The sequence below is a fragment of the Pelecanus crispus genome, chromosome 18 (assembly GCF_030463565.1).
Source record: "Pelecanus crispus isolate bPelCri1 chromosome 18, bPelCri1.pri, whole genome shotgun sequence".
NCBI classification, from domain to species: domain Eukaryota; kingdom Metazoa; phylum Chordata; class Aves; order Pelecaniformes; family Pelecanidae; genus Pelecanus; species Pelecanus crispus.
This window is the reverse complement of record NC_134660.1, coordinates 5,735,901-5,749,695: the sequence shown is the minus strand read 5'-3', so window position 1 is coordinate 5,749,695 and position 13,795 is coordinate 5,735,901. Positions and strand designations below refer to the sequence as shown.

Here is a 13,795-nt window from a genome sequence, read left to right as displayed (position 1 = left end):
TGGAGAACCAGAGGTGAGGTGGAAACATGGGACAGACACACACAAAACAAAGACACAACAGAAAAAGAAGAAGGAACTGTATGTAAAAGAGTGCAGGAAACCTCAGGTTTGTGGCCAGTTCGCAGGTCTCATGGCCCCAAAAACTGTGGGAGGAGGATACCCAGCACCTTGCAGGATAAAACCCGCCTGGTAACACCATGGCCAGGAGATGTGGCCACAGGGGACAGTTGCTTTCTAATTATATCCACAGCTAATGCATCAGGGCAAAAATAAACACATGGGAAAAGGCCTCGCTTGGGCTGGGCCAAAACCAAACCCAAATCACAACTGCGTATGTGTTGGCAATGTCCCTTCTAGGAGTGTTGAAAACTGAGCTTTCCCTGAGTAACTCCCTTCGAGAGAGGAGCCGGGAGGTGAGCTAGGAGAAAACCCTAATCCCTGCAAAAGGGATCCCCCCCCTTGCCCTTGCCAGGGACCCAGGGCTGAAGAGCAGATCCAAAGGCGGTTGCCTGATGTGAACCTCTTCTGAAGCCCCAGCTCTTAGCAAGGTTCTGTCTGAAGAGTAGCAATGGAAACCAGGATTTGGCTCCTTGCCCTGGCAAATGCTCTTCCCTAGACCCTTCTCATTGACTTTGGGACACGTGGTGCCTTGAAGTGCTCCCTCCCCGCCGCACTCCAGGGTGATTAACCCGACATACCGATGGCCTGGGGATGGGCTTCTGGGGTTTCTTGGAGCCGAGCTTTTTCATGGCGTTGTAGTATTTCTTCTGCTCTTCTGTCATGAAGATGTCTTTGCCTCCAAGGTATAAAGGGAATGACCACTGTTAGTCTTGGGAACTTGCCTCTTCCTCCCAAGCATCTCCATCCATGCTCCTTCCCACCAAGCATCTCCAGCCAAGCTCCTACCAGGCATTGCTCGCTGCACTGACTCAGTGAAACCTGGTTCCTCCCTGCTTGCCCTTTTCTGTGCTGCTTCCCCCAATTCACAGCACCCACGGGTGCTCACACCAGCACTGTGGTTTCCTCCTGCAGAGGTGAGGTGCTGCCTCCCAGCCTGCAGCAGTGAGTGGGGCACCCCGTGCCCTGCCGGGGCTCACCCCCTCCTTGCTGGCCAGATCCTGCTGGGACTGAGGCAGCATCCTGGTATGCTTCAGACCTCGCTCGGCACAAACTACGTGCTCCGTTACCCACCCTCCGCCTGCTCTCCCCTCCGGCTGCCCAGGGGTATTAGTCCTGTGCTGCTCACTTGAAAGCAGAAGTTAAGTCTCTCCTTGATGCATGGAAAAATGATGAGAAAGGGTCACGGGGTGGGAAAAGAAAATAAAAGTGATGGCACTGGCATACAGCTGTGCCTGCCATGGCACCGGCAAGAGAAAACACAGCCCCTGTGGCCTCTTTCCTCTGCATCCACATATGAAAGCCTCTATAAATGCTATAGCCAGGACACAAAGCCCCATGTGCTGTTTGTCAGGCTCTCCTTACTTGTTCACTCTGTGGGAAGCCGCTAATGGATAACAACAATTCAGGTTGCAGAGGGACCCTGGGGTCCATCTGAGCACTGGTGCGGTGGCCCTGGTTCCCTCACCCCACAACCGTGCTGGTCCCCTCCATCCTGCACCAGCGCCCCAGGAGGTAACAGTGGCTGCAGGACCCAGAAAATACTTATCTTTTTCTTCTGCTGGTTGAAGTTGTCAATGATGACGCCAATGAAGAGGTTCAGGGTGAAGAAGGCGCCGAAGATGATGAAGATGACGAAGTAGATGTACATGTAGAGGTTGATCTCGTACACTGGCTGCTCTTCAATCTGACCAGGAGAGATGGGAAATGTGAGACTAACCCTCTCCAGAAAGCGTGTCCCCAGGCCCCCAGACAAGGGGTCACTGTATCCGGACAGAGCCATGGGGTGGCTGCTCCAAAACTTTTGGCAGATGCTGCGCAGGTTGAGTGGTCCCCATGGGAGCAGCCACAGGAAGGGACATCCATGTGACGCTGGCTGGGGGACAAGGATGTGCTGACCCCCAGTCCCACAGCATGGGCTGGGGAATTAGAAAGGATGCCCAGATGCAGCGATATCAATGAGTAAACCTGAGTTTCTTCCCAATAATCAGCTTTCCAAGGGCTGAAATATAGCCAAGAGGGGAAAGGAAAAGTGGTTTAATTTGTGCCACATCAGCACATGGGGGTGGCACAGCCTGGCAGCCTTGGAAAACACTCCTCACCTCAAGGGGCGTCACTTAATTCTGCTCTATATTTGACTGGAGACATCTGAAGGTGTCACAGCCTGCTTCCCGCATTTCAAGGGAAGCTCTTGGCAGAAGAGAGCAGATTTGCTCCCCAAATGGCTTTGCCCTGGGTGCTCGGGGAGGCAGGAGCCCAAGCCATTTTCAAACGGAGCTGGAAGCGGCTCCTGCGCTGAGTGCTGGCAGCTGCAGCAGGGGTGAGCAGAGTGGCTGTTTCTGGTGCTAAAAAAAGGCAACGAAAACAACGCGTTCAGGCCCGAGGGTGTGCGGGGCTGACCCCCTCGGTGGGCATGGGCAAGTTTGCTCACTTAGGCAAAGGTAGGAAGTCCTTCCTGCTGCCTCAGCTCATGGCAGTGTGTACGCACATGGGCTGGCTTGGGGACACCTTTTGGGATGAATCACAGTAGAAACAGCCTCTGCGTGAAACTCTTCAAACCACTTTTTTTTTAAATAACCCATTTAACCCAAGGGTTAAATGCTGGCTGCTCTGTTTTAATAACCCACTTATTGCTCCAGGCAAGCCAGGCACTTTCTCCAGGGTGGGATAAGCTCTCCCAAATGGAGGGGTACATGGAGGGCATCATCTCACAGCAGGGTGAAGGACGACCTGCGGAGGCAGAGCAGGGATTTTGGACCACGAAGCTGAAGTCGAGAGGAGCGGGCTTGGCCCCAGCTGTAGCCTGGGTGGGGTGCGAGTGCGGTGTGGGGGCCAGGCTGCAGCTGGGATGCAGGTGGCAATGACAGGGGTGGCACAGGGTCACAACTGGCTGCCTCTTTTGAGGCTGTGCACCTCAGCAGGGGGGATGCTCTGGGGGTTTCTCCACTCTTAGCCCATGTCCTAGCTGAAGCCATGGGTGGGATGCGGGCAGTCCCCCGGCACCGATGGGCAGACCCAGAGGGGATGCTGTGCCCGAGGGGTCCATCTCCAGACTGCGCTGAGCTGCACCTCAGCCCCAGGACTCTGCTCCCAGTCTGCCATGGGGAACCGATCCGGTGGGATGAGCGATGCTTGGTGCCGGTTGTGAGACATCCCTGCTTGTCCCCTCACCTCGCGCGAGTCCACGGCGGCGTACATGATGTCCATCCAGCCTTTGAAGGTCGCCTGCGGGGACAGCGGAGAAGAACAGATTTGCTGGGAGGTATTTGGGGCTTGGGAGGTATTTGGGGCTAGGGAGGAAGGGGAGGGCAATCGGTGCGCTTGGGGTTTAGTTTGGGGGTTTAGCTCTGAGCACGCTTGTTCAGCCTGGAGTTGCAGCTTCTCCACGGGAATGGCAGGAGAAGGACCATGAGTTGAATCCACAAGAAAAATGCCTTGATGCAGAAATACTGAGATTTGCACGTGCACACACGTGCACACACACAAGCTCTGTTCTGTGGCTTGAGATTACCAGGGAATTCCCAAAAGAGTGATGTAAGCCAGGCTCGGAAAAGAAGCAACTGACTCTTTTCTCCCCCCAAAAACAAAGTGCATTTTCCTAATGTGGAGCTGTGCCGGGGCTGCCTGCTCCTCCCGCTCCCAACTTGTGCCACCTCCATAGCCCTGACTTCTGTATCGCTGCCTCTGCTGTCTGCTGAATCCTGATCCTGGGGGGTACACTGCATCTTTTACAGGCTTTTGATGCTGATTTGTTAAACAAAAAGCCTGAACATCTTGTTTCCTGAATCTGATGGAACAACAACCCTGAAGAGGAAGCTGAATTTAACCTCATTAATCAATTTGGGTTATGCTCCGATTCTGCAACCGCCAGTTCCCCTGGATCTGATGGGAGTAACCCTGGCCCACCCAATAATGGAGTCCACACCTATATTTTTATTAAAATTGTGGTGAGCAGTTCCCCTTCTGCTTGCCTGGCTCAGCTGCGGTGGGTTCAGTGGAAACACGGCTGCACTCACTGACTGGCCTGCAGCGGACACACGCACTCTTTTTCCAATCGTCATCTTCCCCATGCAAAACCCTTGCAACCTACGGCTACAGCAGACCCAGCTTTTCAAATGGGTGGGGGGAAAAGAGGGTGCCTCCCCTCCTCGCTCCTGCATCCCATGCTGTGCAGAGGACTTCTGACAGCTCCAGGCTTGGTGCTACCTACACTCATCCACAGCGGGTCCCTGGTGACACTTACCTTCCCCTCCCATCTTCTACCCTGTCCCTTTCCTCCTTGGCTCTGCAGGGTTTTTTGTGTTAATAGCAATTTTGGAGCTAAGCAGCAGCCAAGAGGCCCTATCTGGGCATCAAGGTAGCGTCTCACTTCAGCCCTGATGCTATTCATGCTGCCCTGCTATGGCAGTGCACGTCTTGGAGGGATGGCAGCTGCTTTCATTACGTACCACCTGCAGCAAGGAGAGGTATCCCAAACCCACGTTGTCGAAGTTGACCTTGACGTTGACCCATCTGACCTCGTTGGTGTAGAGGAGGGCCATGCAGTCGCTCTTGTTGTTCACCACGCTGATGTCGAAGAGCTCCCCCGAGGTGGTGTTGATGCATCGGTAGTACTTCCCCGCAAAGAGGTTCACCCCCATAATGCTGAATATCAGCCAGAAGATGAGGCAGACCAGCAGGACGTTCATGATGGAGGGGATGGCACCCAGCAAGGCGTTCACCACCACCTGCAAGGGGAATAAAAGGCCTTGGAGGACGTGGCTAGGGAACCAGGGTAGCAATGATGTGGACCTTCATATCCCTGTGCCCCAGCCTTACCCTCCTCAGCAGCATCAAGTGGGCTCAAACTGGACCAAAGGTACCTTAGCATCAATGCCACTGATCTGGAGGCCCCTAAAAACCAACTGGGATGGGTCCCTGATGTAGGTGACTGCTGAACGGTGCTGCTTGCACGGCCCTGTCCGAGCCAGCAGTGCACGGGGGAGGCACCTACCCTCATGCCTTCAAATCTGGACAGGGCACGCAGTGGTCTCAGAGCTCTGAGGGTCCGCAGGGACTTGATGGCTCCCAGCTCGGAGTATCCCAGCCAGTTCGCTGTCAGGCTGATAATAGAAACCTGGAAGGAGCAGCCCAAGGGATTAGCAGCATCTCAGATGGAAACAATGGAGAGGAACTGAGCCACGTCCCTGCAGCTCCTGCCCATCCCTCTCTCCCCAGAACTCCCTCAGGCCAGTGGTCATCGTCTTGTCTTGGGACACAGGGACTGGCATCGAGTGCTTAGGTCCCTGGTGACCAGCCACCTGGAGGATGTCCCTGCCTCTTGGGTATGAGAGTGGAGGTGATGGGGGACGCAGAAATACTGCACAGGTGGAATGGCCTGCTGTGTCATGGAGCATTTGGGAGACCCGATGTCCCTTCACATCTTTACTGGGATCTGGTAGAAGAGCATGGGCTTGTTCTTGGCTTGAGCATAAACCAGAAAGTGTTTCTGCACCCAGGGAAAGAAGTGGCCCTTCCTGTGGAGGACCATTATTTTAAGCAATGGTCTAAGCCCTGATTCCGCAGTCACTCCATTGTCCTTTAAAATACAACAGGGGTTCATTTCCAACAGCCTGCTGCAATTCCCTAATGCTCCCAAATCCCTTGGATAGCTATGGCTCTAGAGGTGCTCATCGCTTACATCAACAATGAGGAAATCCAGCCAGCACCACGCGTTGGTGAAGTACACCTTGAAGCCGTAGGCCACCCACTTGAGCAACATCTCAATGACGAAGACGTAGGAGAAGACCTTGTCAGCGTACTCCAGGATGGTGCGTATCACCCTTCGTTGTTCAATGTAGATGTCCTCAAAAGCCTGCAAGAGGCGTGGAGCTACGTGACAGTCATTCTTCCATTAGACCCGCTGCACGGCTCAGTGCAGCCACATCCATGCCTGCATTGTCGCTGCTTTCCTAGGGCTTGGGGCAGCTTGAAAAGTTGAGAGCCTAACTACAGGTGGCATTTACTGATGCACCTGATCAACAGGGGTCTAACTCTTGTTTGCAAGTTCTTGTTGGCTATATAGAGTGGCGTTTGTCCTGAAGCAAAGCTTCACTAAAGCAAACGTCCAGCTGCATCAAATTCCCACCAGTCTAAGCACAAGTCAAAAGCCAGGACACCAACCTGCCCCTTTGGATGCCTTGGTAGTTTTGAAAACTCTTAGGAGTTTGGGTTACTGCTATGTCTGCATGGCATGTAAAACATAGGCAACCAGAGGTACAGGCATGGTGACCAGGTGTTGCACAGCTGTTTTAGCACAGCTTTCGATTCCGGCACTAGCTACAACCTCAGACATCCCCAAACTGCACTTCAGAGCATGATGCAGACACATAAAGTATGTCTGAAAACCAGTCCAGTCCCTCTATCCTCCTTCCCTCTCTCTTTACCTCCAAACTTGGAGAGAGGTTGGTCTCCCCATTAGCTATGTGTAGTTACAGGTACAGCTGAACTATATCCAGCCCAAATACTCAGCAAGGACCGACAGGCTGACACACAGCTTTTTAATGAAGTTGATTTAAATGGACACCCAGGTTCTGGGAGGGTGCACCAGTCAGCGGCTGGAAGTGCTGAAGAGCAAAATGACAACCATGAATTACTCGTAAAGCACCTCCCGACAGCCAGTGATGGAGGCAGTGAAATGAGGAACCATCCGCTTAAAGCTAAATAGATGGTGCAGATAGTTCATGGTTGACGTTAAGAGCATGAGGGGAGGCTGTAGGCGGTTGCATCCCCTTGAGCCCATGGACCACAGCCCATGATGCATGCTGGGGAGGGTTGTACAGGGGTGACTGTGCTGATGCAGCACTCTTGGAGGGCAAGGGGAGGATGTTTAGGTCCCCTTGCAAGGCTGTACATTGGGCAGACCTGAGCTAAATGGGGTATTAAATCAAACATCTGCCCATAGCTGTGTTAGTTATTACAGGAGACAGCCAGACGATGCCCAGAGCCTCCGGTGGTGCTGCCAGGGCCCTGCCCGCGTTCCCGAGCTCCCACCAAGCTGGGGAGCTGCTGCACAGCAAATGGGACAGGGTGAAAGGTGGGACCTACCAGCGCCCCGCTGCTGAGGAGGATCATGAAGACGATGAAGGTCTCGAACCAGTCATGCTCCACAATGCGGAAGCAGGTTCTCCGGATGTTCCACCATACCTTCCCTTTGTCGCTGGTGATGTCCACATAGAGGCAGGGAAATCTCTTCACGCAGGCTGGGGATGGGACAAAGAGTTGTGGGTTACCTCCCGGCCAGGGCGTTTCCACCAACACGACACTATTTGTGCTTCTATTGTCTTTTTCAAACCCTCCTAGGTGGAGGTTGGGGCAGGATCCTGCTGGGTTTGAGGGTGTGCACGTGAGAGGGGAGCCCCATGGGGACCTTCTCCTTGGTAGTACAGGAAGATTTGGAGTTTGGGCTGAGCTAAGCGAGCCTGAGGGTTGTTATGCTGCAAGAATTGGTAGCAATGGCCCCTCCATACCCCCCTTCCCCTCTCCCCAGGGTCCCCTGCCCTGTTCAGTCCCTCACCTTCGGTGAAGCACTCCTCGGGCTCGTTCTTGTCCTCAGCCTCCTCCGCCACCTCCTCCTCCACCAGCGGTGGGGGCTTGTAATCCACGGTGCTGCACAGGGATGATGCATTGTCACTGGAGAGGGGATTCTGCAAAGGGAGAGGAGGATTCAGGCTGGGCTGCCCTGCAGAAGGGATGGTCCCGGGCTGCAGCTGCCTCCAGCCATCCTCCAGCTCCTCCTGCCTCCACTGAGGCAGCCAGCTGGGGGGACCCCCTCGCTTGAAGGCTGCTCCGAGTCCCTTTCCTATGGAAACGCAGCCCAGAGTGAAGCTGTTGAATTGTCTGGGGCTGCAAACCTGGGAGGATCGTTGGGAGGATCGTTGGTACATGAGCTTGCACAAGCTTTGCTTTTCATCCAGGTTCAGAGGAGCAAAAGGTCCCCTGACTGCAGCCTTCCTCCCAGCACAGCAAATCCATCTCCCATCCATTTGTACCATCATCTCAGGCCGATTTTCTCACCTCCTCCTCCTCTGCATGCCTCCATGCAAGAAATGCTCTGCCAAACACCCTTTGGAACAATTAGACCTGCAGAAAACCTGGGCAGCCACCACGGCACTTCTCTCAAATCCTGCTGCCTCGGCTTGTGCCGAAGGGCTTTTAGGCTGAGGTTCACCCAAGTTCAAAACCTGCATCCCAAATATCTCTCGCTGGCTCCATCCCGCGCCACAGCTCAGCTTGGCTGGCTTCCCAGACACCACTCAGCAAGGCCCGGGGGGGCTGATAACGAGAGAAAACCTTGGCAAGCCCCTGGGATTTTTTTCCTCCATTTTTTTTTTGGCTTTCCGAGAAGCCCTTCTGCAGTACTTGAGGAAAGCAAAGATCCCCAGACCTGCCTGTTCTACCTGGGAGCAGATGATCTTGGATGGGCATCTCCAATACAGGATGGCGTTGGCTTGCATGGGAAGGAGATAATCCTCCCCCAAGGTTGCTGGTGCTTTCAGTAGTGAATAAAGTAGCTACTCCATCCTCCAACAAGCCAGGGAAGACCCCCGGAGTAATTTGAGGCACCGTCATTGCCTGCAGCTTCAGGGGCCACAGCCACCTCAGTAGGAGAAGACATTGCTTTGGGGGACCCTTGCAGCCTGGCTGGGGACACGCAGGGCATTGCCTTGAGGAGCAGGACACAGCAGCAGTGGTGGCACAAGCTGTCGGCTGGTGGCTCTGCAGGAGCGGTGGGGGGACAGGAGGGGCAGGGGGATTAGGAGGCCTCAGCATGGAGCCAGGCAAGCTGTGACCCTGGGGAAGGACACGCGGAAACCATCTGCCTCCAGGACAAGTCTTGCACAGGCACGAGGTGGGGACGAACCAGCACAGCCGCCCCAGAGATCGGGGGAAAGGTGCCCAAGAGGTGCTTGGCAGGCTCATGTAACCCAGGAGCTCTGTGTGCTGGTGCTCAGGGCAGGTCCTATTGGATCGGGACAGGGATAACTGTGCTGGTCCCACTGCTTTGTCCCCAGACCCCATCCCTGGGGGCCCCTAAGCCCCCCCACGCCTGCGACCAGCAGGTTTGCAGGGCAATTTCCATCACCCACCTGGTATGGCACCTCCAGCTTGGCTGGGTGTTTCCACCCAAATCCAGGGCTTTCTCCATCCTTGCCAGCACTGAGCACTGGCATTCAGGTGCTGCACACGCATACTCACCCTGTGACCCCCATAATTCGCAGCACTTGACAATAGTCCCGTGACGCACCACAGCCCAGAGCACCTCAGGAGACATCGCCCTGCCTGGCAGGATGGAGTCCGAGGCAAAAAGCTCCCAGGAGGAGCCTGAGCCACAGCACTAACTCTTTGCAGAGCTGCACACCAACACTGCTGTTCCTGTCACTTCCTCGCTGCTTTGCCGTGCAAAAGATAAATTAACCATAAGATGCAAAAGTACTGGAGGAGAGCAGCCACGCTGCTGCCATCATCCTGCTGCTATCATTTCACCCTGAAAAATATCTTTGCCTCAGAAAGGAGCTGCTCTGGAAGGGGGAGAGCATTTATCAGCGTTTTCTGAGCAGCCCATCCGGAGACAACCCCCCCAGATTTGCAATTGTCACCGGCAGCCTGTGTCACCAGTGCGAGGTGGTGTGCCGGGCTTTGGCTCCATCTGGAGCTAATCGACAGCATGTGAACACATCAAGATAGCAGCAATCTTCCCCGAGGACCAGCTCAGGGCTCCCACCAATTAGCACCCAATTCCTAATTACTAGGCAGTCATTGCATATGATGACCGCCAGCCCCTTGCCCGTTCTGCCTGTTTGGGCAGGGGTTGTTAATGACCCCCCGTGGTTTGCACCTTGGCCAAAGTTTGGCTGAATTTAGCCACCAAAACCATCAGTGATGATGGGGTGAACTGGTGTTTAGTGGTCAAGAGATACTGTTTGCCCCCTGCACATGCAGAGCAGCCAGGGATGCTCCCAAAACACAAGATCTGTGCGGGGCGTTGGAGCAGGTGCTGCTGGATGTCAGCTGAACGCAGCCCCAAAACACCGGAGCCATGCTGGGACATGTCCATAATTGCACACCGAGGTTTCCCTCCACCTCACCAGGAAGCGCATCGTGGTGACGGGGAACTGAGGTCCGTGGGGACCCCACAGACCAGGCTGGATGTGTCCCTTGCAGCGGCTGGGTTGGCGTTAGCTTCGCCTCTGTGCGGTGTGACCACACGCCCAACGTGCTATGGCATGGACTGGGTGTACTGGGCATTAGTGCTACCCGGGCTGGACTTGTAGTAGGAAAAATCTGGAGAAAAATTCCAACTCTCAGCCCTCCTGCTGGCAACACTAAGGGGGATGACAACAGCAAATCCCCTCTCCCATTCCCTTGACCAAGGTGCTCCAGGCAAGTTTGTCCCCCCGAGCTTAGCAGCACGTTTGCAACGGGTCACAGCCAGCCACCGCCTTTCCTGCTGTCTTCCTCCTGCAGCCCCAACTGCTGAAAACACCCTGTTTTCCGGCTAAAAAAACACCCCCAAAACCCAGAACCCTGTTCTTGCACCATGCCCTGGGTGAAGCCAGGTCCCTGTCACTGTGCAGAGCTGCAAGGAGCCTGCAGATGGGGAGGGAGGCGGATGGCTCTGGGTTTTTGGGAGTCCTGGTTCATTTTCCAGCCCTGCATTGGGCTCCCTGCGCAATTGCAGCCAGGCACTCCACAGCAGTTGTGGTTGCACCCAAACTACACCACTGTCTTCTGCCCCAGCACACTGCCCCGAGCAGGACTAGCTGGGACAGAGCTTCCCAGAGGCTCCTCAGATCCTGAGCAGACACATTTGCCGTCAGTCGTCACGATAAACCCCCCCGGGTCAGAGCTATTCCATTATTCATGCAAAACCCCTTTCCAAATTGATGCTGTTGTTCCTCTCCACCACAGCATCCCCAGCTGCCCTGTGTTTCCCCAGGACCTCGATGCGACCTCATTGTGAGCAGTAATTTCCCATCAGACTACCACCCTCCTTTCTGCGTCCACTCGGACCTTCCTGAGTTTCTTGTCTCCCATCTCCCAGTCATCATCCCAGAGCACCAAGGCAGTCAGTGTCCCACGAGCCCTGACAGTCCTCTTCACACCTCTCCACAGCAATGCCGACATCAGCTGTCTCGTCAGCTTTGGATCCAAAATGCATCGCTTCATGTTCACTTGTGCTAAGCTCCTCCATCTGGCTTCATACCCTCCCCCATGATGCTTTCTGAGGCATTAGCAGTGGATCCAATGTTAGTGCCATCAGCACATTTCCTGGCATCAAATTCCTCTGGAACATCTTTAACCCCAAACTAAACGCTTTGACCCTTGCACCAACCCCATGGTGCCATGGGTCCCCCTCGTGCTAGCAATAACTCCATAGCCTGGCCCAAACCAGGCCAAACCCCTGCTTGGACCCCCCCCCCCCCCCCCCCCCCTCCAGCTTACACTGGGAAATGCCAGGTTTAAAAACCCCAAGTTTGGCCCATGCCACACATTGTGGAAAAGCTAGAAGTAACCAAACCCACCATAATTCTGCGGGCAGCACTGCAAGAATGGGTTAATCCACATTTTTTGGGTTGAAACCTTTCCACCCATCTTTCTTACCTTGGCATCTTCGGTGTCAGACTGGGTGCTTGTCTCCTCATAGAGGTCAGACTCCTCCGAGGCGATGGGGACTTGCACCGTCAGGTTGGGGTTGTTAATGAAATTCATGTGGTCCAGTTCATCCATGAAAAAATGCTCTTTGCCAGTGACTCCATCCAGGTACTCTGACTTGGGCTCCTGGCCAGTGTCCACATGGTTTAGCACAGAGTTGTCCCTCTTACTGTGCTCTTGCTCTTCCTCCGGGGCCACCTTCTTCCCCTTCCACAGCCTGCGGAGCAGCATGAGGACAGATGACTTTACAAAGTCGATCCCCTTGGTGATCCTGCCAATAGCGATCTGCAAATTGTTCATCTCTCCGTCGTCGTCAGACGCCGCCAGGCTATCGGCGCTGAAGGAGCTCAGCAGCAAAGCTAAGAACAGGTTCAGCACCTGGAGGGGACAAAAGCAGATACCAGCGCTGATGTCCAGCACCAACATTGTCCCCACAGGCTGGAGCAGCAAGGAGCAGTCATGGCCGTGGAGAAGACCCTTATGTCGAGCATGCCGTGGGACTCCCTCCTCCCATGACCCAACGCTGGCGACTGCAGAGATGCCAACCTCTTCTCCTGGAGGACATGGACAGGGTCCTTCTCACTCCTCCCTGGGCTGAAATGCCCTCAGTGTCACCCCCAGTTGTTTGGGCCCTGCTGATCCGTTTGCAAGCAATGCCAGCCATTGCTTCAGCCCCTCTCAAACCACCTCCCCTGTGGGTCCATCAGTGTGTCCCTTCCTTTGCTCTCTTGGAGCTCTTGGCCTGGCTGGTCCCCACGTGGGAGTCCCCAGAGACTACGGTGCTTCTCCCCACCACCCATAGGGATGCAAATCGGCTCCATCCCTTCTCTTCCCAGGGAGAAACCTCCTGCTTCTTGTTCTCCCAGCTGCAACTCTTCCTCTCCTCTTTGCTGGCTCTGGTAGCTCAGATGCCCAGCAACCTCCTGAGGGTCTCCAGTGCCCCTGAGCCACATAGGAGCCTGAGCCACAGCTGTAACCTCATCCCTTTCTACCAGAGACCGCTCTGCTCCACGGAGTACAGCATTTCATCTCGGCACAAGTCTGTTCATGGGATGCAAATGCAATGCTGTATATAGCTCCAAGCACGGGCTCTCTCATGCTTCCCCCAGACCTCTCCTACTTCACCATGCCCAAAACGTGACTGGACCCGACTGCAGCCTCGCCTGGCACGGGTGGACTCGCTGCATGCCAGAAACCCGGAGCGGCTCACGAGAAGAGGAGTGGGACAGGCTCTCCTCAGGGTACGAGAGCATCGGCAGCACCGAGACGTGCGCTCACTGCGCAGAGCGGCTGATGGGCCAAGCCCACAGCTGTTGATGTTTGTGCCTTTTTGTGCCAGCAGCGTATCTGAGAAGGGAATTAGCTGCTATTCAAGGTCACTGCTGTTTTCACATAGCTCATACCATATGACTTAAATAGCATCTTTAAATAAATCCCTACTATCCCATCAGTTTAATACTTAGGTTAAGCAGCAATTACAGCTAATAGTTGCTGTTGGCTCTGTTTTTTTTTGGACAGGAGTCCGTTACCTTGTCACCTGACTGACTTCCTCACTTTTCCCTTAATAACCCCAAAGGAAATGCTCAAAGTGTCATTAACAGTAAAGGATGACTGACTATTGCCTTATTCCTCTGCAGGGGAAGTGGGGAGAAACACACACCTCCCTGCAGCCGGGATGCTGGGGAGGCTGCTCGGGACAGGCTCCAGGACTCGGAAATACCTGAGACTTGGCCAGGAGAGCCTGGCAAAGAGGATGAAGAGGGCAGAGATGGCTCTGTAGGTGGTCGTGTACTGTGTTCCTCTGCTTAGCTTTAAAGGAACCCTGTGCAGCAACACGGAGCACAGCAGGAGCTGCAAAGCTTGCCCAGAAAGCTGAGGTGCAATCTCAGGGAGGGCTACACCTCTGGGAGGGCTGCCTCTGACCCCACCAGCAGAAAATCATGCTGGCCCCATATCATCTCCAGCAAAGTCTCTTGGAGGGGCG

General features: G+C 54.7%; 1 protein-coding gene across 1 annotated transcript in view; it reads right to left on the bottom strand.

The window, feature by feature from the left end:
• SCN4A (sodium voltage-gated channel alpha subunit 4) overlaps nt 1-13,795 on the bottom strand; it is a 40,127-nt gene that overhangs the window by 1,940 nt on the left and 24,392 nt on the right. Inside the window, 9 exon segments of the mRNA XM_009486876.2 lie at nt 699-803; nt 1,667-1,804; nt 3,289-3,342; nt 4,566-4,844; nt 5,111-5,233; nt 5,798-5,971; nt 7,204-7,358; nt 7,673-7,802; nt 11,761-12,189. Coding sequence (XP_009485151.2) covers nt 699-803; nt 1,667-1,804; nt 3,289-3,342; nt 4,566-4,844; nt 5,111-5,233; nt 5,798-5,971; nt 7,204-7,358; nt 7,673-7,802; nt 11,761-12,189 — 1,587 coding nt within the window.